At 36.2% G+C, this 25888-nt stretch overlaps 1 protein-coding gene across 1 annotated transcript in view; it reads left to right on the forward strand.

The window, feature by feature from the left end:
- The window catches only part of LOC129790157 (histone acetyltransferase KAT7), a 63427-nt gene that overhangs the window by 11666 nt on the left and 25873 nt on the right, over nucleotides 1-25888 (forward strand). Inside the window, exon 5 of the mRNA XM_055827510.1 lies at nucleotides 20086-20179. Coding sequence (XP_055683485.1) covers nucleotides 20086-20179 — 94 coding nt within the window. The remainder of the gene's footprint in view (nucleotides 1-20085; nucleotides 20180-25888) is intronic.

Genomic DNA, 25888 nt, shown 5'->3' on the forward strand with positions numbered 1-25888 from the left:
CCTCCGTGATCGTTTCCGTGTTGACTCTACCACTCGGCTGAGCATGAAAAGTTGCGGCGCGAGAGGATGGATAGCAAAAGGCAGGCAAAGAAGGAGGAACGTGTAGCGTATACCCCCTGACTGTCTCGACATTATAAAGTGACGTGATAATTTAGCGAAAAGAATAAGAGACACCGCCCGAGACGTTTTGTGTGTGTGTTTATGTAACCAAGACGAAATAATGCGGGAGAGACTCTTCCAAGTGATTCAATCAGACGGATTTTATGTAATATAAAAGCATAAGAAGAGGAAAAAAAAAAGAATGCAAGGAGGGAGTGAAAAGAACATAAGGCAAAAGAGAATCTGTCTGTGTAATGGAGAAAAATACTGGATGATGGGGAATCGAAGTGAAGGATGGCGTAAGGTCAACAATCTTTCTTTCATATCACCCACAACCACCCCTAAAGCTACCTCAAACTTTCTCTTGGAAAAGAAAATCCCTTACCAGTCTATACCTCTATCCACGAAGTATAGACCACCTTCCATAAATTTTGACAAATTGCATTTTTTTTTCGCTTGTTAGCCATTCAACCTCTTGCACTCATCAAACAAGATGAATTTCCACTTCGTGACACTCTCAATGAAAATTTGAGACATATTGTAATTGAGAAAAATAGTAGGAAAATGCTAATATAATTGGTCATATACTCTACGATTTTCTGAGATTTTATTCTGAAACTTAATCTCTTGTAATGAAGAGGATTAACTTGGTTTCTGTTACACGAAATCAAACCCTAACGACTGTACGGTTTATGACAGCTACTGTCTCGTTAGTTACTAAAACTATGTACCTACATAATTCTCAAAGAATTCGCTTAATTTTATTCTAAAATGTTCGAATACTTGATTCATTTGAGAAACATTCTTATATAGGAAGAAGTAAAAATGGAGCTTACCAATGATTTTTTTCTCACACATTTTTTTTTTAGCATAGAGAGCTCCCTTCGTTATTTTCTTCTCGTTAAACTAAAACATCTTTTGAGGAACAATGACCCCGAAAAAAACTGATGAATTTTGTATATTAAATCAAAATGACTCCCAAATAACTAGTGCGTTTCATAAAAGTAAATTTAACTCTTTTCACACCTCATGATTTATCTGCATGTTACATTTTCAAACACCATGTTGTTGTTTAAATATTAGAACGCCTAAATAATATATTATTTGTTGAGGTGTGAATTTAAAATGAGACATTACCACGGACATACCATTTTATTTCAATTTGAAAGAGAAATATTAATTAAAAAAAAGACTCAAATTAACTCATTATCTACAAGTTAATATATCAAAATGTATGATTGTAGGCAAATTTTGTTTTATTTCGTTTTTCTCCCCCTTCCAAAAATGCTCAACCATAAATTATATCTTCCTGGGAGGAATTGTTTATGTTTAATACATTTTTGTTGTGAATTTTGTTTTGGGGAATTAGATTACGAATTAGATAAAAATGAATGCATGTGCTATGTTTTCTACTTTTAGAAATTAATATTTGATTTAAGGCAAAGGCGACGTGAAGAGGTATTTTGTGTTGAAAATTCCTCGATGATTAATGTTTTAGATTATTTTATTAAACTTCTAGGGAAATAATTATTTTGGTGTCAATATTCTTTTTTTAGTTTATTAATTATATATTTGAGAAAAAAAAACGTTTTATCGAGTAAATATTATTTAGCAATTTAATAAGCTTTGTCCTTGTAATTAATTATTACATAAAGGATATGTTTTATGTGTTTTATTATAAATATCGATTAACCCATAATCACTGACCTTTCTTATTTCTTTATCGGCATAAAATTAAAAGAATTTGAAAGAATTATCAAAGGCATTTCCTTAACGCAAAAACTCGATATTTGAATAATATTTAATTTTCTAATGCTGGTAGTTGTTAAATATATTTTAGACTTTTTTTTAAAATTAAAAATTGAAGAATAATCATTAAAATATTTGCAAAGAATCCTAATTGCTGTATACCAGTTTTAAAGGTTCTAAATCTAGTTTTAATTAATAATAAATATTTCATGGAAGACAGGAGTAACACTCTAAACTACTAACAGATGAAGTTTGATTTAATTTTTAAAAAAAAAATGTAAAAATAATTGGATTTTGAAAGAATCGCTGTAAATTTCATATTTCGAAGACCGCTATGCAGGAGAAATAAATTTTCTGGTCACTTAGCTTAATCTCACGCTCAGGTGGCATTAACAATTACAGTTTCAACCATTGTCATAGACATCATCAGTTTACCATAACTATATTTACATTTCACCCGCGGCGCCTTGGTTTGAAAATGATTTGGACAGAAGTACCATCATCCCCTTCCTATAATATACACTCTTAAAAATACTCTGGTGGAATAAATAGCCCGCTGAAGTACTTCAGTCAAAATAGCCTCATTTGGCTGAAGTAATTAGCCAAAAGAGCTGGAGACTTCAGCGATATGCTTCAAAAGGCTGAAGTAATCAGCCGAAAGAGCTGGAGTACTCCAGCGGCATGGTTCAAAAGGCTGAAGTAATCAGCCAAAAGAGCTGGAGTACTTCAGCGAAATGGTTCTAAAGGTTGAAGTAATCAGCCAAAAGAGCTAGAGTACTTCAGCGGTATGGTTCAAAAGGCTTAAGTAATCAGCCAAAAGAGCTGGAGTACTCCAGCGGCATGGTTCAAAAGGCTGAAGTAATCAGCCAAAAGAGCTGGAGTACTCCAGCGGCATGGTTCAAAAGGCTGAAGTAATAAGCCAAAAGAACTAGAGTACTTCAGCGATATGGTTCTAAAGGCTGAAGTAATCAGTCAAAAGAGCTGGAGTACTCCAGCAACATGGTTCAAAAGGCTTAAGTAATCAACCAAAAGAGCTGGAGTACTTCAGCGAAATGGTTCAAAAGGCTTAAGTAATCAACCAAAAGAGCTGGAGTACTTCAGCGAAATGGTTCAAAAGGCTGAAGTAATCAGCCAAAAGAGCTAGAGTACTCCAGCGACATGATTCAAAAGGCTGAAGTAATCAGCCAAAAGAACTAGAGTACTTCAGCGATATGGTTCTAAAGGCTGAAGTAATCAGCCAAAAGAGCTGAAGTACTCCAGCGACATGGTTCTAAAGGCTGAAGTAATCAGCCAAAAGAGCTGAAGTACTCCAGCGACATGGTTCAAAAGGCTGAAGTAATCAGCCAAAAGAGCTGAAGTACTCCAGCGATATGGTTCTAAAGGCTGAAGTAATCAGCCAAAAGAGCTAGAGTACTTCAGCGGTATGGTTCAAAAGGCTTAAGTAATCAGCCAAAAGAGCTGGAGTACTCCAGCGGCATGGTTCAAAAGGCTGAAGTAATCAGCCAAAAGAGCTGGAGTACTCCAGCGATATGGTTCTAAAGGCTGAAGTAATCAGCCAAAAGAGCTGGAGTACTCCAGCGATATGGTTCTAAAGGCTGAAGTAATCAGCCAAAAGAGCTGGAGTACTCCAGCGGCATGGTACAAAAGGCTGAAGTAATCAGCCAAAATAGCTAGAGTACTTCAGCGGTATGTTTCAAAAGGCTTAAGTAATCAGCCAAAAGAGCTGGAGTACTCCAGCGGCATGGTTCAAAAGGCTGAAGTAATCAGCCAAAAGAGCTGGAGTACTCCAGCGATATGGTTCTAAAGGCTGAAGTAATCAGCCAAAAGAGCTGGAGTACTCCAACGATATGGTTCTAAAGGCTGAAGTAATAAGCCAAAAGAACTAGAGTACTTCAGCGATATGGTTCTAAAGGCTGAAGTAATCAGTCAAAAGAGCTGGAGTACTCCAGCGACTTGGTTCAAAAGGCTGAAGTAATCAGCCAAAAGAGCTGGAGTACATCAGCAAAAGTTCTTCAGAGTTCTACCAGAGCACTTAAGTGAAAGTTTCCTTTCACTAAAACCATTCAGTGGAAGATTTCTTTTGCTAAAGTAATTCAGCGAATTTTTTTCAATCAAACTACATACTTCGGTGGAACTTTTCTTCCACCACAAAACTTATGTACAAGGTTTATTCTATCAAAGTACTTCAGTGAAAGAGTTCTTCCACCAGATTACTTCAGTCGAAGAGTTCTTCCACCAGAGTACTTCAGTGAAAGTTTCCTTTCACTAAAACCATTCAGTGGAAGATTTCTTTTGCTAAAGTAATTCAGCTTTTTTTCAATCAAACTAAATACTTCGGTGGAACTTTTCTTCCACCACAAAACTTATGTACAAGGTTTATTCTATCAAAGTATTTCAGTGAAAGAGTTCTTCCACCAGATTACTTCAGTCGAAGAGTTCTTCCACCAGAGTACTTCAGTGAAAGTTTCCTTTCACCAAAACACTTCAGTGGAAGATTTCTTTCGCCAAAGTAATTCAGCGAGATTTTTTCAATCAAACTACATACTTCGGTGGAACTTTTCTTCCACCACAAAACTTATGTACAAGGTTTATTCTATCAAAGTATTTCAGTGAAAGAGTTCTTCCACCAGATTACTTCAGTCGAAGAGTTCTTCCACCAGAGTACTTCAGTCGAAGAGTTCTTCCACCAGAGTACTTCAGTGAAAGTTTCCTTTCACCAAAACACGTCAGTGGAAGATTTCTTTCGCCAAAGTAATTCAGCGAGATTTTTTCAATTAAACTACATACTTCGGTGGAACTTTTCTTCCACCACAAAACTTATGTACAAAGTTTATTCTATCAAAGTACTTCAGTGAAAGAGTTCTTCCACCAGATTACTTCAGTCGAAGAGTTCTTCCACCAGAGTACTTCAGTGAAAGTTTCCTTTCACCAAAACACGTCAGTGGAAGATTTCTTTCGCCAAAGTAATTCAGCGAGATTTTTTCAATCAAACTACATACTTCGGTGGAACTTTTCTTCCACCACAAAACTTATGTACAAAGTTTATTCTATCAAAGTACTTCAGTGAAAGAGTTCTTCCACCAGATTACTTCAGTCGAAGAGTTCTTCCACCAGAGTACTTCAGTGAAAGTTTCCTTTCACCAAAACACTTCAAAGGAAGATTTCTTTCGCCAAAATAATTCAGCGAGATTTTTTCAATCAAACTACATACATACTTCGGTGGAACTTTTCTTCCATTACAAAACTTAAGTACAAGATTTATTTCACCAAAGAACTTCAGTGAAAGAGTTCTTCCACCAGATTACTTCAGTCGATAATATACCCTTTTGCTGAAGTACTTCAGCTCTTTTGGCTGATTATTTCAGCCTTTTAAACCATCTCGCTGAAGTACTCCAGCTCCCTTGATTGTTTAGCACAGCCTTTTGAACCATTTCGCTGAAGTACTTCAGCTTTTTGTATCATGTCGCTGAAGTACTCCAGCTCTTTTGGCTGATTAATTCAGCCTTTTTTTAGCCATGTCGCTGAAGTATTTCAGCTTTTTGTCCCATGTCGCTAAAGTACTCCAGCTTTTTTGGTGTGATTACTTCAACCTTTTGAACCATGTCGCTGAAGTACTCCAGCACTTTGTACCATGTCGCTGAAGTACTCCAACTCTTTGGGCTGATTACTCTTCGCTGAACTATTTTAGCTGTTCTATTTAGCTGAAAATGTTCTGGAAATTTCCATTTTCAACCGCAGTGTCAAAAATTTTCAAGAGCGCTCTGGTCGCCTTCAAGTTTTCTCTTGCTTTTTTCCATAATTTTGGAGTGAAAAATAGTGAAAATATAGTGTAAAAGTGAATTAAATTGTGTCTGTGTATTTACTTAATAGTTATTTACTAACATTTTAGTGAAATTTGTGCGTTTTAGTGTCAAATTGAGAGAATTGACTCAGGTGAAAAATTGAAATATTTTTTCTTTGTTTGATCTAGCTGAAGTTGTTTAGTGATTTTATATAACAGCGAACCTGTCTCGACATGTCTAATCCTGTCTAAACAGGAGCCGCATGGGTAAGTGAAATAATTTTCATAATCTTCTTAGGACTTCAGCCATTTTGAATACTTAATTCGGCCTTTTGAACCATGACGCTGAAGTACTTCAGTTATTTTGGGTATTTACTTAAGCATATTGTATCATAACGCTGAAGTACTCCAACCCCCTTGACTGATTATTTCAGCCTTACTCAAAAATAAATAAATAAAGTAAATTTATCTCAAATCGCCAAAGTACTCTAGCTCTTTTGGCGGATTACTTCAGCCTTTTTGAACAATGTAGCAGAAGTGCTCTAGCTCTTTTGGCTGATTACTTCAGCCTTTTGAACAATTTAGCAGAAGTGCTCTAGCTCTGCTTTAGCTCAAAAGAGCTAAAATAATTCTGCTACATTGCTCAAGAGGCTGAAGTAATCAGCCAAAAGAGCTAAAGTAATTCATCTACATTGCTCAAGAGGCTGAAGTAATCAGCCAAAAGAGCTAAAGTAATTCTGCTACATTGCTCAAGAGGCTGAAGTAATCAGCCAAAAGAGCTAGAGTTATTCTGCTACATTGTTAAAAAGGCTGAAGTAATCAGCCAAAAGAGCTAAAGTAATTCTGCTACATTGTTAAAAAGGCTGAAGTAATCAGCCAAAAGAGCTAAAGTAATTCTGCTACATTGTTAAAAAGGCTGAAGTAATCAGCCAAAAGAGCTAGAGTACTTCTGCTACATTGCTCAAGAGGCTGAAGAATTCAGCCAAAAGAGCTAGAATACTTTGGCGACATGGGGTGGAATTCACTACTCAGTCGGGCTTAAAATTTTAAGTCGGTCTTAAGGTTTTAAGTCAGTTTTTTGTAAGTCTGACTTAAAATTTGTAAGTCGGTCTTAAAATTTTTAAGTCAGTTTTAAAATTTTTAAGGCAGATTAACAGATTGTATATTTTTTAATAAACTTTTACAAATTTTGATGTTTGGAGATTGTCAGATGCACTTTTTGGAACTTAAAAAATTGGAAAGTGTACTTACTTGCTGATTTTAAAGTGCAGGGATAATTAAATTTTAGAAAAAATGTCATACATTTAACGTGATTTTTTTTTCATTTTCATCACTTTTCACCACGACCATTCAGTACAACGCAACAATTTTCACGAGTTTTCTTGTATGATTTTCCCAAATTCTAGGAATGTTACGGAAATTTTTTTCGAAGCAAATCCCAGAAAACTATTCTGTGTGAGTAATCACTCTTTTAGCTTAACTTAAGCACGTCATCAGAGGGGCTTAATACCACGATTCCGCTTACGCATTAATGCAATTTTTCCAAAAAAAATTGTGAATTTTCCAACTGAGCAAAATCAATTTTCTGGTGGATTTTCTACGAGTCAAGCACAAAAAACCATCAAATTCTTTTAAGCCCTCTTTAAGCCACTCAGGATGGCACTAGTCAGTTTGTGGTGATAGTGAAAAAAAAATCGCAGTTTTTAGTGAAATTCGTCGTACAGCAATCTTAAGTCTTACGCGGGCTGATTGTGTGCGCGACCGAGAAAAGGTAAGTACAAAGCTTAAGTCAGTTATGTGGGACAGGGGCTAAATGTTGGCTGAGTTTTTGCTTCATCAGCTGAATTAGTTTTTTGTGTTTTTAATTGTTTTCTGGGGGTTTTCTCGTGGAAAACCCACCGGAAAAGCCTCATAGGAGATGGCACTAGTCAGTTTGTGGTGATAGTGAAAAAAAATCGCAGTTTTTAGTGAAATTCGTCGTACAGCAATCTTAAGTCTTACGCGGGCTGATTGTGTGCGCGACCGAGAAAAGGTAAGTACAAAGCTTAAGTCAGTTATGTGGGACAGGGGCTAAATGTTGGCTGAGTTTTTGCTTCATCAGCTGAATTAGTTTTTTGTGTTTTTAATTGTTTTCTGGGGGTTTTCTCGTGGAAAACCCACCGGAAAAGCCTCATAGGAGATGGCACTAGTCAGTTTGTGGTGATAGTGAAAAAAAATCGCAGTTTTTAGTGAAATTCGTCGTACAGCAATCTTAAGTCTTACGCGGGCTGATTGTGTGCGCGACCGAGAAAAGGTAAGTACAAAGCTTAAGTCAGTTATGTGGGACAGGGGCTAAATGTTGGCTGAGTTTTTGCTTCATCAGCTGAATTAGTTTTTTGTGTTTTTAATTGTTTTCTGGGGGTTTTCTCGTGGAAAACCCACCGGAAAAGCCTCATAGGAGATGGCACTAGTCAGTTTGTGGTGATAGTGAAAAAAAATCGCAGTTTTTAGTGAAATTCGTCGTACAGCAATCTTAAGTCTTACGCGGGCTGATTGTGTGCGCGACCGAGAAAAGGTAAGTACAAAGCTTAAGTCAGTTATGTGGGACAGGGGCTAAATGTTGGCTGAGTTTTTGCTTCATCAGCTGAATTAGTTTTTTGTGTTTTTAATTGTTTTCTGGGGGTTTTCTCGTGGAAAACCCACCGGAAAAGCCTCATAGGGGATGGCATTAGTCAGTTTGTGGTGATAGTGAAAAAAAATCGCAGTTTTTAGTGAAATTTGGTGAAATTCGTCGTACAGCAATCTTAAGTCTTCCGCGGGATAATTGCTGGGCTGATTGTGTGTGCGACCGGCTGAATGCGTATTTTGTTGTTTTTTGATAGTTTTACGGGGATTTCTCGCGGAAACCCACCGGAAAATCGTCATAGGAGATGGTACTAATCGTTTTGTGGTGGTAGTGCTAAGAAAAATCACGGCTTTTTCCAGAATAAGACCAATCTCGCAGATTAAGCCCCTGCGTGATGATTGCTTAAAGAGTGGCTTAAAGAGGGCTTAAAAGAATTTGATGGTTTTTTGTGCTTGACTCGTAGAAAATCCACCAGAAAATTGATTTTGCTCAGTTGGAAAATTCACAATTTTTTTTGGAAAAATTGCATTAATGCGTAAGCGGAATCGTGGTATTAAGCCCCTCTGATGACGTGCTTAAGTTAAGCTAAAAGAATGATTACTCACACTGAATAGTTTTCTGGGATTTGCTTCGAAAAAAAAATTTCCGTAACATTCCTAGAAGTTGGGAAAATCATACAAGAAAACTCGTGAAAATTTTTGCGTTGTACTGAATGGTCGTGGTGAAAAGTGATGAAAATGAAAAAAAAAATCACGTTAAATGTATGACATTTTTTCTAAAATTTAATTATCTCTGCACTTTAAAATCAGCAAGTTAGTACACTTTCCAATTTTTTAAGTTCCAAAAAGTGCATCTGATAATCTCCAAACATCAAAATTTGTAAAAGTTTATTAAAAAATATACAATCTGTTAATCTGCCTTAAAAATTTTAAAACTGACTTAAAAATTTTAAGACCGACTTACAAATTTTAAGACCGACTGAGTAGTGAATTCCACCCAATAACTCCAGCTCTTTTGGCTGATTACTTCAGGTTTTGAACAATGTCGCTAAACTACTCTAGCTGTTCTGGCTGATTATTTCAGTCTTAAGAAACAAGTCGCCAAAGTACTCTAGCCCTTTTGGCTGAATTCTTCAGCCTCTTGAGCAATGTAGAAGAATTACTTTAGCTCTTTTGGCTGATTACTTCAGGCTCTTGAGCAATGTAGCAGAATAACTCCAGCTCTTTTGGCTGATTACTTCAGCCTTGTGAACAATGTAGTAGAATTACTTTAGCTGTTTTGGCTGAATTCTTCAGCCTCTTAAGCAATGTAGCAGAATAACTCCAGCTCTTTTGGCTGATTACTTCAGCCTTGTGAACCATGTCGCCAAAGTATTCTAGCTCTTTTGGCTGAATTCTTCAGCCTCTTGAGCAATGTAGAAGAATTACTTTAGCTCTTTTAGCTGATTACTTCAGCCTTTTGAGCAATGTAGCAGAATAACTCCAGCTCTTTTGGCTGATTACTTCAGCCTTGTGAACAATGTAGTAGAAGTACTTTAGCTCTTTTGGCTGAATTCTTCAGCCTCTTAAGCAATGTAGCAGAATAACTCCAGCTCTTTTGGCTGATTACTTCAGCCTTGTGAACAATGTAGTAGAATTACTTTAGCTGTTTTGGCTGAATTCTTCAGCCTCTTAAGCAATGTAGCAGAATAACTCTAGCTAATTTGACTGATTACTTCAGCCTTTTGAGCAATGTAGCAGAATAACTCCAGCTCTTTTGGCTGATTACTACAGCCTTTTTTAAACCTGTAGTGGAAGAAATATTCCACTGAAGTACTCTGGTGGAAGAAATATTCCACTGAAGTACTCTGGTGGAAGAAATATTCCACTGAAGTATTCTGGTGGAAGAAATATTCCACTGAAGTATTCTGGTGGAAGAAATATACCACTGAAGTACTCTGGTGGAAGAAATATTCCACCGAAGTATTCTGGTGGAAGAAATATTCCACTGAAGTACTCTGGTGGAAGAAATATTCCACTGAAGTATTCTGGTGGAAGAAATATACCACTGAAGTACTCTGGTGGAAGAAATATTCCACCGAAGTATTCTGGTGGAAGAAATATTCCACTGAAGTACTCTGGTGGAAGAAATATTCCACTGAAGTACTCTGGTGGGAGTAATATTTCACTGAAGTACTCTGGTGGAAGAAATATTCCACTGAAGTGAATTGGTGGAAGAAATATTCCACTGAAGTATTCTGGTGGAAGAAATATTCCACTGAAGTACTCTGGTGGAAGAAATATTCCACTGAAGTATTCTGGTGGAAGAAATATTCCACTGAAGTACTCTGGTGGAAGAAATATTCCACTGAAGTATTCTGGTGGAAGAAATATTCCACTGAAGTATTCTGGTGGAAGAAATATTCCACTGAAGTACTCTGGTGGAAGAAATATTCCACCGAAGTATTCTGGTGGAAGAAATATTCCACTGAAGTACTCTGGTGGAAGAAATATTCCACTGAAGTATTCTGGTGGAAGAAATATTCCACTGAAGTATTCTGGTGGAAGAAATATTCCACTGAAGTACTCTGGTGGAAGAAATATTCCACCGAAGTACTCTGGTGGAAGAAATATTCCACCGAAGTATTCTGGTGGAAGAAATATTCCACTGAAGTGAATTGGTGGAAGAAATATTCCACTGAAGTACTCTGGTGGAAGAAATATTCCACCGAAGTATTCTGGTGGAAGAAATATTCCACTGAAGTGAATTGGTGGAAGAAATATTCCACTGAAGTACTCTGGTGGAAGAAATATTCCACTGAAGTATTCTGGTGGAAGAAATATTCCACTGAAGTACTCTGGTGGAAGAAATATTCCACTGAAGTACTCTGGTGGAAGAAATATTCCACTGAAGTATTCTGGTGGAAGAAATATTCCACTGAAATACTCTGGTGGAAGAAATATTCCACTGGAGTACTCTGGTGGAAGAAATATTCCACTGAAATACTCTTGTGGAAGAAATATTCCACTGAAGTATTCTGGTGGAAGAAATATTCCACTGAAGTATTCTGGTGGAAGAAATATTCCACTGAAGTACTCTGGTGGAAGAAATATTCCACCGAAGTACTCTGGTGGAAGAAATATTCCACCGAAGTATTCTGGTGGAAGAAATATTCCACTGAAGTGAATTGGTGGAAGAAATATTCCACTGAAGTACTCTGGTGGAAGAAATATTCCACCGAAGTATTCTGGTGGAAGAAATATTCCACTGAAGTGAATTGGTGGAAGAAATATTCCACTGAAGTACTCTGGTGGAAGAAATATTCCACTGAAGTATTCTGGTGGAAGAAATATTCCACTGAAGTACTCTGGTGGAAGAAATATTCCACTGAAGTACTCTGGTGGAAGAAATATTCCACTGAAATACTCTGGTGGAAGAAATATTCCACTGGAGTACTCTGGTGGAAGAAATATTCCACTGGAGTACTCTGGTGGAAGAAATATTCCACTGAAATACTCTTGTGGAAGAAATATTCCACTGGAGTACTCTGGTGGAAGAAATATTCCACTGAAGTGAATTGGTGGAAGAAATATTCCACTGAAGTATTCTGGTGGAAGAAATATTCCACTGAAGTATTCTGGTGGAAGAAATATTCCACTGAAGTACTCTGGTGGAAGAAATATTCCACCGAAGTATTCTGGTGGAAGAAATATTCCACTGAAGTGAATTGGTGGAAGAAATATTTCACTAAAGTACTCTGATGGAAGAAATATTCCACTGGCGTACTCTGGTGGAAGAAATATTCCACTAAAGTACTCTGATGGAAGAAATATTCCACTGAAATACTCTGATGGAAGAAATATTCCACTGGAGTACTCTGGTGGAAGAAATATTCCACTGGAGTACTCTGGTGGAAGAAATATTCCACTGGAGTACTCTGGTGGAAGAAATATTCCACTGAAATACTCTGGTGGAAGAAATATTCCACTGAAGTGAATTGGTGGAAGAAATATTCCACTGGAGTACTCTGGTGGAAGAAATATTCCACTGGAGTACTCTGGTGGAAGAAATATTCCACTGAAGTGAATTGGTGGAAGAAATATTCCACTGAAGTATTCTGGTGGAAGAAATATTCCACTGAAGTATTCTGGTGGAAGAAATATTCCACTGAAGTATTCTGGTGGAAGAAATATTCCACTGAAGTACTCTGGTGGAAGAAATATTCCACCGAAGTATTCTGGTGGAAGAAATATTCCACTGAAGTGAATTGGTGGAAGAAATATTTCACTAAAGTACTCTGATGGAAGAAATATTCCACTGGAGTACTCTGGTGGAAGAAATATTCCACTGGAGTACTCTGGTGGAAGAAATATTCCACTGAAATACTCTTGTGGAAGAAATATTCCACTGGAGTACTCTGGTGGAAGAAATATTCCACTGAAGTATTCTGGTGGAAGAAATATTCCACTGAAATACTCTGGTGGAAGAAATATTCCACTGGAGTACTCTGGTGGAAGAAATATTCCACTGGAGTACTCTGGTGGAAGAAATATTCCACTGAAATACTCTTGTGGAAGAAATATTCCACTGGAGTACTCTGGTGGAAGAAATATTCCACTGAAGTGAATTGGTGGAAGAAATATTCCACTGAAGTATTCTGGTGGAAGAAATATTCCACTGAAGTATTCTGGTGGAAGAAATATTCCACTGAAGTATTCTGGTGGAAGAAATATTCCACTGAAGTACTCTGGTGGAAGAAATATTCCACCGAAGTATTCTGGTGGAAGAAATATTCCACTGAAGTGAATTGGTGGAAGAAATATTTCACTCAAGTACTCTGATGGAAGAAATATTCCACTGGAGTATTCTGGTGGAAGAAATATTCCACTAAAGTACTCTGATGGAAGAAATATTCCACTGAAATACTCTGGTGGAAGAAATATTCCACTGGAGTACTCTGGTGGAAGAAATATTCCACTGGAGTACTCTGGTGGAAGAAATATTCCACTGAAATACTCTGGTGGAAGAAATATTCCACTGGAGTACTCTGGTGGAAGAAATATTCCACTGAAGTGAATTGGTGGAAGAAATATTCCACTGAAGTATTCTGGTGGAAGAAATATTCCACTGGAGTACTCTGGTGGAAGAAATATTCCACTGAAGTACTCTGGTGGAAGAAATATTCCACTGAAGTGAATTGGTGGAAGAAATATTCCACTGGAGTACTCTGGTGGAAGAAATATTCCACTGGAGTACTCTGGTGGAAGAAATATTCCACTGGAGTACTCTGGTGGAAGAAATATTCCACTGGAGTACTCTGGTGGAAGAAATATTCCACTGAAATACTCTTGTGGAAGAAATATTCCACTGGAGTACTCTGGTGGAAGAAATATTCCACTGAAGTGAATTGGTGGAAGAAATATTCCACTGAAGTATTCTGGTGGAAGAAATATTCCACTGGAGTACTCTTGTGTAAGAAATATTCCACTGGAGTACTCTGGTGGAAGAAATATTCCACTGGAGTACTCTGATGGAAGAAATATTCCACTGAAATACTCTGATGGAAGAAATATTCCACTGGAGTACTCTTGTGGAAGAAATATTCCACTGGAGTACTCTGGTGGAAGAAATATTCCACTGGAGTACTCTGGTGGAAGAAATATTCCACTGAAGTACTCTGGTGGAAGAAATGGTTTAAAGGGTTGAAGTAATCAACTAAAAGAGCTGGAGTACTTTAGCGACGTACCTCAAAGAGCTGAAGTAATCAGCTAAAGGAGCTGGAGTACTCCAGCGACATAGCTCAAAGGGCTGAAGTAATCAGCAAAATGAGCTGGAGTACTTCAGCGACATACCTCAAAGTGCTGAAGAAATCAGCTAAATAAGCTGGAGTGCTTCAGCGACGTACCTCAAAGAGCTGAAGTAATCAGCTAAAAGAGCTAGAGTACTCCAGCGACATAGCTCAAAGGGCTAAAGTAATCAGCTAAAGGAGCTAGAGTACTCCAGCGACATACCTCAAAGGGCTGAAGAAGTCAGCTAAATAAGCTGGAGTACTTTAGCGCCATAGCTCAACGGGCTAAAGTAATCAGCTAAAGGAGCTGGAGTACTCCAGCTCTTTTAGTTGATTGCTTCAGCCCTTTGAGGTATGTTGCTGGAGTACTCCAGCTCCTTCAGCTGATTACTTCAGCTCTTTGAGGTACGTCGCTAAAGTACTCCAGCTCTTTTAGCTGATTACTTCAGCTCTATGAGCTATGTCGCTGGAGTACTCTAGCTCTTTTAGCTGATTACTTTAGCCCTTTGAGCTATGGCGCTGGGGAGTACTCCAGCTCTTTTAGTTAATTACTTCAGCCCTTTGAGGTATGTCGCTGGAGTACTCCAGCTCCTTCAGCTGATTACTTCAGCTCTATGAGCTATGTCGCTGGAGTACTCTAGCTCCTTTAGCTGATTACTTTAGCCCTTTGAGCTATGTCGCTGGAGTGTTTTGGTGAAAGGAAACTTTCACTGAAGTACTCTGGTGGAAGAACTCTTTGACTGAAGTAATCTGGTTGAAGAACTCTTACACTGAAGTAACTTTGGTGAAATAAATCTTGTACATAAGTTTTGTGGTGGAAGAAAAGTTCCACCGAAGTATTTACTTTGATTGAAAAAATCTCGCTGAATTACTTTGGCGAAAGAAATCTTCCACTGAAGTAATTTGGTGGAAAAAATCATAGACTGGATTACTTTGGTGAAACAAATCCCTTACTGAAGTACTTTGGTGAAAGAAATGGTCCGCTGAAGTACTCTGGTGAAAGAAATAGTTCGCTGAAGTACTTTGGTCAAAGAAATGGTTCGCTGAAGTACTTTGGTGAAAGAAATAGTCCACTGAAGTACTTTGGTCAAAGAAATGGTCCGCTGAAGTACTTTGGTGAAAGAAATAGTCCGCTGAAGTACTTTGGTCAAAGAAGTAGTCCACTGAAGCACTCCAGTCAATTATATTTTGACTGGAGTACTTTGGTGGAAGCTTTTGGCTGAAGTACTTCAGCGTTTTTTCATATATTTTAGCTAGAGTATTTTTAACAGTGAATCTGGCTGTGGATTGTAATCCGTATAGCGCGCGATTGTGACCTTCCTGTCTCTGTGGAATTTCACGAGTATACTCTGGCTGGAGTACTCGTTTGTACTCTTCTTTTGGGCAGGGAATGATTGCCACCCACCCACAGTGAGGGGTTGTAGAGAGGGATGGTGAGTGATGGAGGTGTCTGGTGTCGTTGCCACCCACCCAAAAAATATCAAAAGCGAGAGAGACTTTGCTGCTGGCGAGTGGCAAAAACAACAAGAGCAAAATGCTTCCTATGTGTCTGACTCTCTGGGTGGAACCATGTACACACACAGAATCCAGTGGCTGTACCGGGAAACCCTCGTATAGTACATCCCCTCCGCTGTGGTATATAATCACATAGACCCATTCCCATACCCACTAGGAATTTTCGGGACACGCCACTCTCCCAAGCATCCTCTATTTGTTCTCACATTCACGTACCACCGTCGAGACGAGACAAAAGTTGAGGTAGAGCGAATAATTGCATTACTTTTTAATGATTAAAATACATATGTATATTGGTATGTACAAAGACAATCCCTTAATGGAATGTTTCAGTGAGGAAATTCTAGACAAATCAGTGCCAATTTGAAAAGTATTATATACGAGAAAACCATCCAACTGAATGAGTCACTAAAATTTAATTTTACCAACAAAATTGATTTCATGAAATGATACAGGAGCTATACAGAGAAGGACTTCTTGGAACTTAAAATAAACACCATTTCCAAGGATATCCTTCTGAAAATCATTCATCATTATTTAGGGATGAATTGAAGCTCAAATATCGGAATCAATTACAAAGTTATTTCCTTCCGATTGCGGTGTGAAATTAAACAGTGAAGCATCCATTGTGGGACCCAATAGCTATGTTATAGAAAACAAATCTTGTCTTGGAATTATGTAATTAAGAAAATAAGGCATCTTACGTAATGTGTCGGATCAATTTTAAAGTCCGGATATGCCAAGGATTATTTTTTTTTTTGAAACTTTCACGTACCTAGTCTTAATTTAACATAAATAACCAGATTCCAAATCCATAAAAGAATAAAAAAAAAACTGAAGAGTTATTCTAAAATGAACATCTTTATTACGAAGACATCACAAAACTGTCGTTGTCAAAATTCAATTGATGTCTTGCGTGAGCTGTTTGATTTACGTTAACTCTGGTTATTATGCATATAATTCTCTCTGAAGGCATACACACGTTTTAATAAACAATAAAAAAAGAAGGTTATTTTAATTTACAAAAATGCTCACAATTATTAGGGGAACGTGGCCCAATTGCGACCCCTTAAATTCTGTTTCAGAAGGATTGGAAAAAGTCCTATAAAAAGGAATTAAATCTTCCCAAGTGTGGTACCATTGGAAAGGTCATTTAATAGGCTAACTTTGTTCCATAGATGCAAACATTCTAACTCTTACCTGTTCTGAGAAATAATGTAATTAAAAAAAGTTGCTAAAATTGCACTTTTTCACCACGGTGTTCTAATTGCGACCCCCCGAGTGTTCCAATTGCGACCCCCTGTTTTTGCCGTAATTTGTGGGTTTTTCACTAGTAGATCACTTTTATCACTACTATAAATAGGAAAAACGCCATGAATTACACGGAAAAGCCGGAAAATCAAGAATTTATTTTCATTTTTCCCCACATTTGTTTTGACATTTCGCCCTTGAGGTGACTACACACACTTTCACACACCGACAATTGCGCACTCACTGACGTAATTCGCAGAAAATCCACGAAAATTCTTCTGAGGAATGCGTAAATTACACTAACTACACTCCCCTTTGGCTTTAGGAACATTTTCACTGCGAAAAAACTTTCAATAAACATGAAAAAATATTGATTTTCCCGAAATCAAATCACAGGGCGATCTGTGTGAGGAAGACATTTCCACACCACTACACGCACGCGCGACAGCTTTACCGTGGTGAGTGGTGGAAATAGACGGTCCGAATTGGAACATTTTGGGGGTCGCAATTAGACCATTCTGCATGTATAACATTTTCACTTAATTATTTAATATACCTAAAATCTTTCAAAAAATTGTAAATCAAGTAATAAACTAGACCCTCTAAGCTACAGAAACGCGGCATAATATGAGACATAATAGTGGGAAAAAAACTCATATCAACTTCGTTTCTAAAATCAGAAAATGTCGGCCAAGTGCTGAAAATGAATTTTGATTTTTAATTCGTCCTGTTGTGTACCAAATTAATTTATTTTAGGCGCTAACATTACCTTACTATAATATCTTCATAATGTAGTGAAACTAATTTTATAATATTTCGTCATTTACGAGAAAAAGGGGCGGTCGCAATTGGGCGGCGGTCCGAATTGGGCCACGTTCCCCTAATAAAAAACACCAAAAAATATGCTTGATGATCGCAATTTCGGGAAAAGAATTTTTTTTTTATGTAAAGCAACATGCAACAAAACTGGAATACGGGTACCATTAATTTTCCATCAAAAGCCATTTTCACCCTCCTTTTAGTACCCAATGGCACTCAGATTGAAATATCCATTTAGATGTAATATCACATCACTTAATGATCACAAATATTCACTTCATTCCACCATACATGACCCAAAGACAATTTTTTGTTGTGTTGTCTTCTTTGACGGGGGCTGTGTTGGAACTCGTGGGTTAATTTTTTGAAAAGCAGTGGTATTGTAATTATTCAAAATGATTTAATTAAAGTAATAATTCAGATATATTTTGTTGAAAACACTATCACTTTTTAATGTTTTTTGTTTAGTCGTTTTAATCAAAATCTTTTGTAAAATTAAATTTAATTTAATATTGGAACTTTCCCAAAACGCCAGAAATGGCGATTTTTTGGTTTATCAGGAGGACTATCAAACCAACTTATCTCTTTAACTTTTCTTTGTTTTTAGTCCCCATAAAAAATCCCCACATAAGATTATCGAATAGAAGAATAAGAAATCCCAAAAAAAACCTTTTTTCTCAGAGGTCTGCTGAGAACACCAGCACAGATTTGTCTAGAAATGTATTCAATGACGTTATTATTATGATTTATGTCTCTTTTAATAAAGGAGTTTGATTCACACTTCATAAATAATTTTTGACAAGGTTTCTTATGCTGCAAAAAGCGCAATTATGACATCATTGTTTTAATTCTTTTTGCCAATATTTCCCAGCTTATGTCTTGTTAACATGGAAAGTCTATTTGGCGATTTCTTATTCCTACTTAATTTTCTTCAAGATTACGCTTATCCCGAATTTTTACTTACACAATACCTATATAAAAATTTTCTTATAAAAAAACGGATAAACTTCTTTATTGAATTTTTTGAGAAGTGTAATAAATCTTCAGGAAAAACAAGATCAGATTTTTCGCTAATTTAGATTTCTTGAGGATTCTCTTCACACCCATATTACAGCACATAAGCTACATAAGTTCTCAATGATTGCATCATGCAGTTTGCAAAGTTTCATTGGACATTTTTGAAGGAAATTCCATTTTATCAGCGCACGTCCACCGTTTGCTCACTGAGAAAATTAATTGGATTGCGCCAAAAAGTTAATTACAGTCATTTGTTCTCGAGTCATTTCCTCCAATGTGAATGATTCTTCTTTTTCTCTCCGGCAGTGTCGTTGGTGGTCCTTTCCCTCTTGTTCACCATCTTGACGTGCTTTTCCTTTCCTCCTCCTAGAGTGGGAAGGGGGATTTTGTCTTTGCCCCTCAGCTGTGTGATGATTTGTTTATAAAAGGCCAATGACTCTCGGTGATTAATTGATGGATTCATTGCCAAAAAAAAGGGGGGAAGAACACTAAATGAGGCAGAGTGAGACAAAATGGGAAAATTGCACTCATCCATTATTTTCCATTTGGACGCATTTTAAATGTGTGTGTGTGCTACAAATCGCTAAAGAATGGCGACAATTTGTAGAATTTAAGTGACATGACATTGCTCCACCATTATCGCTGCATGTCTCTTCGAAGGACAACACATTTCTTTCTTCTATCCCCATTTTTATTTCTCCTTGTGTTTTCCATCCCTCCCCCCTGCTTTTCTAAGGGATGGTCACGTTATTTTGGAAACTCTACAGGAACAAAATGGCCAAAATGTGAGAATTTCAAATGATTTTTTTGAGCACAAAAATTTATTTTCTAAATTGAAAATACTGAATTCTTATCAATATTTGGCCATTTAACAAGAGTGCAAGCAAATTTCGAATTTTTGGTTTCAAAATTGGCTTGAAAATCGTTCTTGAAAGTCCCCGAGTTTCCAAAATAACGTGACCATCCCTTACATCTATACAACGGTGGGCGAAGTGTTTGTCTAGAGAGCTAGTTGATGAGACAAAGAAAATCTCTTTCAAAGTGTCTCCTCCTCATTTTGTGTATATAGCCATGAATTCAATCTCGTGGTTCTTTGTTGCTCCAAAAGACAAGGAACTTTTAATGTAAAAACTTATAATGCGCAAATGTGATGGCAATTAAGTAAAAACAGTATACACACGGGGTTTACACTGAATCTTTTTCTCTCTTTGCGGATGCACAATGTGCTAATGAAGAGCAACGGAATCTCCTATTTGCAATTTATTTTCTCAAGTGTCTTGTACACAAACAAGGACAACTGGAGGAGCTCAAGGAAAGAAGTATCAAAGCGAGATATCTTTATGTTTATAGGATGCTGTAAAGATCTATGTGAAGACATTAAATTGACGATAAAGAAATAAATAAGATAATGTAGAATTTTTTAAAAGAAGTTTTTAATTTAAAATTCTTCTTTACATTTTCTTTTTCTCTTCTTATTTTCAGGAGAAAAATTCATTTCTCAACTACAATGTTTCTTGCATTTTAACCCTTCCACCGTATCAGAGGAAAGGCTATGGACGGCTTCTTATTGATTTCAGTAAGTCAGACACAATATTATATATATTTTTTCACAGCCTTGTTCTTCATCTACACCAAAAAGGATTACAAATAAGACCTAAAAAAACACTTTAAATTAAATATGAAAATTCTCATGTCAATTACAGCGAAGGCATGTGAATGTGATGAAAGAAAATCCATCTTTCAACACATCATTCAAAGACAATAATTACAAAATTTTAATAAAACCTTTTTGAGATGCAAATTGTTGTATTCGCAGCATAATTGTAGGAATCTCTCAAACTAAATTGTATTTAATAGCATGCAAATGCCGCAGAGTCATTTTGATTGGCCAACATGGATAAATTCTTATTTTTATATAAAGCGGTAGATGGTAAATTTAAGGTTAATAAGAATTGCGAGCTCTTTTGTACCTCCTTTTTATATCGTACAGTTAATATCTTATTTTTCCTTTTTATTTTTTTGCACTTATCTCCCCCCGCTTGAGGGCAAAAACAATTGTGCTTGAAATGCCATGACGAATTCAACGCCCAGAAGGGAGGGCGTTAAGAAAGTATTTAAGGAGTCACCTTCAATGCTTGTTTGTGGATATATTATTTTTATTTTTTGGAGGGTTCACTCTGTCTCGTCTCAACCTTTTATCTGCGTCTCTCGCGAACCTCACAAATATTTATCTTATCCCCCCGGGGGAGCACACCGGAGAGCGACAAATGTGAAGAAAAAAATCGCAAAGGCAGAAGCTCCAAATATTTCCGCCTGTGGGGAATTATCTTTTCGTCAAAAGTCAATTTAATAATACTTATTAACTCTTAACTGCAAATTTTTGTCTTATTACACTTTTTCGCTTTTTTACGCGCGCTCATTCTCATCTTAATAATTTCTTCCATCAATAATTGAGAATTTACGAAAAGCAAACATCTTTTCGGTATGCCATTGTGATTGACAAAAAAAATTCTCATGTTTTGCGTAAGAAAAAAACGAGGTCTTTGAACTATATTACGTAACATTTTGCGGCAGAAATAGAGTTGGAATTCCCAAAGATAAGATTTGAAATTTAGGGTTGACAAATTCTTGAAGCAAATTAGAGAAATTTTTGAATGAAGAAAAGTAGAGGAATTACTTACAGCTTAGTGACTAGTGCTTAGTGCTATCATGAATTACAGTGGCGTAGTCAGAGAGGGTGTTTGGGTGTTTAAACCCTCAAAAATTTCAGATAGTTCAGATTTTTTTCTTTGGATATCAAAAAAAAAATTTCTGAAATAAAACTTAATGAAAAAATTAAAAGTAAATTTTCAAACGTTAGAATTAACCTTCGAATGTCAACCGTTAGAAAAGAAACATTGAATTTTTGAACTTTTTGGATCACAATTAACGTTATATGGTAACAATGTGTAGCTTGAATCGTTAAATATTAGAAGAGAAATGTCAAAAAGTATCTGCAAACAAAACTTTAAGCGTTCAAAATGTCTAAAGTTTCAAACGAAACGTCAAACGTCAAAAATCTCCAAAGTTGTATAGAAAAAAAAGTCAAGTATTGAACTTATCAGTACTAAATACATGTTAAATAACATCACAGGTTAGATATGAAACTTAGATTGTTAGAATTCTACTAATTGTCAAAATGCTGCTGATTCGATGCAACAAAAAGTGCATCTTTTAATAGATTTCTGTAATAATAATGGAATATTTATAAAGCAAAATTAAATTCCTATAATTTTTACTTTTGTTTTTCAAAATATTTTTAATTTAAATTTAAGGTGTCCTTTTTTAGCTTTTATTCTATTTCCAATATTCATGCCTCCTTCATCAGGTCTTATTCCATAGGAAAAATTTAGTTTTTTTGTTTTTATTTTGACTTTTAATTGTCAAACTAAATAGGCATTAATAAGAAATTCCATCGTTTAACGAATTACCAATGACAAGTTCTTAACATTCGTAAAAATAAATATCGATTTTTTTCAGTGTATTGACAGACTGATGTGTGATAAATCTCTCAAATTGAACAATCATTCCTGATAACGCAAGCAATTTGCCAATCTTTCATGTGATTTCTCACAATCTCCAATCTAATATCTCCCCACGTGGGATGATTTTTTTCTTATAGAACTATACGTAACGTATATATTTGTGTGAATCACATGCTAAAAGCTAGGCACGTATCATTGGATGTATGTGATAACGTATACAGGGGAGATATAGAATAGGACGCGCAAGATTGACTTCATATGCTAATAATGTATTGTAGAAATATTCTCTGCATGTGATATCATTCATATGACGTAAATTGCGACTCGACGTCGTTATCTCTAAAAATAAATTTACTTATTTACTCGCTGTTTACTAATAAATTTCTGCGTGTACATAATGTGACGGTGTTGGAAAAATATCTCTCAATATCTCACCATGAGTCACCAGAGTTTTGTGAGTTATTCTCGAGGGGGTGATTTACTGGTTGATGATGAGACTGCTGACAAATTTATATACCAATTTTAAAATTAACACTCTAACTAATATTTCTTCTATTTACTGCTGTTCAAACTCCACCTCCTACTTTCTAATTTTCAAACTGAAATCTTTTAACGCTTCTTTTGCTCAAATCTCGAGAGAATTTATTGCTTGACAAAAAAATGGGGTTGCCCATCAGTGAAAAGGGACACGTTTTCGCATTAAAACTTGCGTTAATTTCACAAAAGTTTTGGGGGGAGGGGGGCTATAAACATGAGATTTATCACATACTTCGACACATCGTTTTAGTGATTAATTAAAATGGTGAGAAAACTTACACAGTGAAAAACCTAATACACATGTACAGAAAACTATAAAAATTTCAAAATTTAAAAGACATTTTGATCATCTTTCGATAATAAATGGTTGGTAGATGATCTATCACAGCTTATTTGCTCTTACAATTGATTTTCAGACTTAGATACAATTCAATTCTAAGTCTGGCTATAATTTGTTGAGCTAGGCCTAGTTTTTTTTGACTATGTCTAAGTACTTTAAGCAAAGCTTTGTTTTTAAACTAAGCTTTGGTTTTTTTAAAATAGGCTTTGATTTTTTAGGAAGGTCTAAGTCTTTTAGGCTAGGCTTAACTTTTTTAACCAACCTAGAAAACTCAGGCCTAGCTTTAAAAAAGCTTAGATCCTGTTTATAGAACTTAAGACCTAGTTTTAAAACTTTAAGTTTAGTTAAAGAACCGGGACTTAGTAGTAAAATGTAACCCATTAAATTATTTTTTAGAAAGAAGTTCATAACCTACGTCCTTAAGTTTCTCAACCTTGAGAAACAAAAAGTTAATCTCTAATGACCATTATACTTTGTTTTGTGTTTTGGTATCTCCTGCATTAATTTTCATGAAACTGTGCTCACCGTACTTCCTCCAAAGGGTAATGCTCTCGATGAATTTTGGGTTTTCCCACTGAGTCCTTTTCAGTGACACGCAAAATTTTCCATTTAAGCACCGACACGCCATCAAAAGTTTACTTTTGGGGTTGCTTCATATCATGCCTTCGCAATGTGTCATGTTAAATTAATTGTAGGTACACACAGCGCAATATACGTTGTACTTTTTGTGTAGAATCATTTTTACGCAGTAGAAAAAATAAATACGGAATTCACAAAAAATGTAATAGAAGACGTAGATAAGTACATATTAGGATACTGAAAAGTTTATATATTTTTAAATTAATAAAATTAAGGTTAGAGCTTTCTGAGTTAGGTTTTTGCCTAAAATTGTAAAGTTAAGTTTAAGTTTTTTTGTTTCCTTTTATTGCTCATGCGTTCTCTTACGTTATTTTGGGTGAGTTCTCTTAATAAGAATTAGAATACAATAAATGATTCATTGAGAAGTTAAAGAAAATAAAAAAGAAACGCTACTCCCCAAATTTATCTCCTCCTTCGTATAAATTAATCACTCCCTCACTCTCCTACCAACAATCCATAATGGAGTGTACAATGGAAGGGTAGGTAGTGGTAGGGAGATTGAATGAATAAAAAAAGAAAAACAGAAGAGTGGCAATTAAGAGGTGTTTGTGGGGAAATCTTGGCGGTATCTATATAACGAAATAAAAAAAAAGAGTCAACAGTGCAAGAGAGAAGTGCATTGTTGCACGATGATGAATATTATTTGATGGGGAGTGGCTTGTTGTGGTTCAATTCCCATCAACAATTACTTACCTTTCCCACCTCATGCACATCAATTTACTACAAGAGTGCAAATTTTACTACAAAATATGCACAGCCATGAGAGTCATTTACTATGGCGATTGTAGTAAAAGTTGAGTGTATGTGTGACGTAGTGACTTTCATTGAAGTTTTCCTCGGGAATTTGTAGGCTTCCATCACTCACAGAGTTTGTCCTCATTTGGCAGTTGCATGGAAGTAATTTTTTTCGTGTCTTCATCGCTTTTTTTTTCAACCAAGTTTTGCACACTTTTCACATGCATTTTGTGGGTGGTGTGAGCTTTCACTCGTAGATTTTTCTGTGTCACTCCAGAGGAATTAATGGGAGTTTTATGGTGAAAAACTGAAGAGGGTGTGTCGTTTATTAAAAGCTCACCCAGGCGCCTCCACTGAATTTGAGCTCTTTTCAATTTTTTTTTATCTATCATGAGAATTATGTGTTTGTGATAAGATTCTGCGTAATAGAGTTTTTTAAATTTATTTTATTAGTTATATATATTTTTGAAAATTCATTTTCTTAAAGACTTTTCTTACAGTTAAAAAATTCTCTCGAGTCTGTTAGCTATCTGTAGGCACTCTCTCAGTATAAAGTTTTTCTTTAAAATATTCTTGGATATATTTTTAAGTCTTAAGAAGAACTTTGATTAATATTTAATAATTTAATTTTAATCATAAAAAATTCTTATGGAATATTTGTGAAAATATTCTACATTAGCATTATTCTATTCAAATTCAAGGGAGCTTTATGATAGGTCAGGGGATGCAATTCTTGTAATTGCATACGTCAGTATGAAATCCATTAAATCTGGCAGGTTTGTCAGTTGTCAGATTAATTCTAGGAATCATTCAAATTTACCGGTCATTATTAATTCACACGTCCCTGAAGAGATTCGAGTACAATCGCAGCGGATGGCATGAAAATTCATTTGTCGCGTGCGCAGAAAGGGAAAATTGAGCTTTTCTCACTCTCACATTCACCACACAATCCTTCCATGTTCTTTACTCACCCAAAATTTCCCTCCACAATGGATGGATGTGTGTGTGTGTGTGTGAAAGCATGGAGAAAATTCTGCTGAATTGCTGTGTGACTGCAGCAGGTTGGTTGGGTTTTGGGTTTGGTTGCGTCGAGACGGCATTATCGATCCGGCAGACGCTTGTGGCCCCGAGGGCGACGCCCTGGCTGTGACCTGACTTGACCTTTTCAATGTCCATTCCTCGAATCTCTTCACCAAGCCCACCACCCACCCCCATTCTCTATATGGAAAAAAACCCATTCGAACCCAAAAAGCATTCACGTGAAACATCAAAAATATTTTTCTGTGTTCTATTTTGCACAAAAGTATGAGATTGGGGTAAAATAAAAAAAATGTTGTAGTAATATTGTCAATTAAATGAATAATATTTATGCCAAATACAAAAATATTTCTTCTGCTGATCTTCCAGTTTTCCCCACAATTTTCCATCCAATGTGTGTAAAAAAAACTTGATTAAAAAACACAGACTTCAAGTACTTTTGTCTTGTTTGCGGTTTTTGTCATCATTCCTT

This window comes from Lutzomyia longipalpis, chromosome 2 (assembly GCF_024334085.1).
Source record: "Lutzomyia longipalpis isolate SR_M1_2022 chromosome 2, ASM2433408v1".
In the NCBI taxonomy this organism is placed as follows: Eukaryota; Metazoa; Arthropoda; class Insecta; order Diptera; family Psychodidae; genus Lutzomyia; species Lutzomyia longipalpis.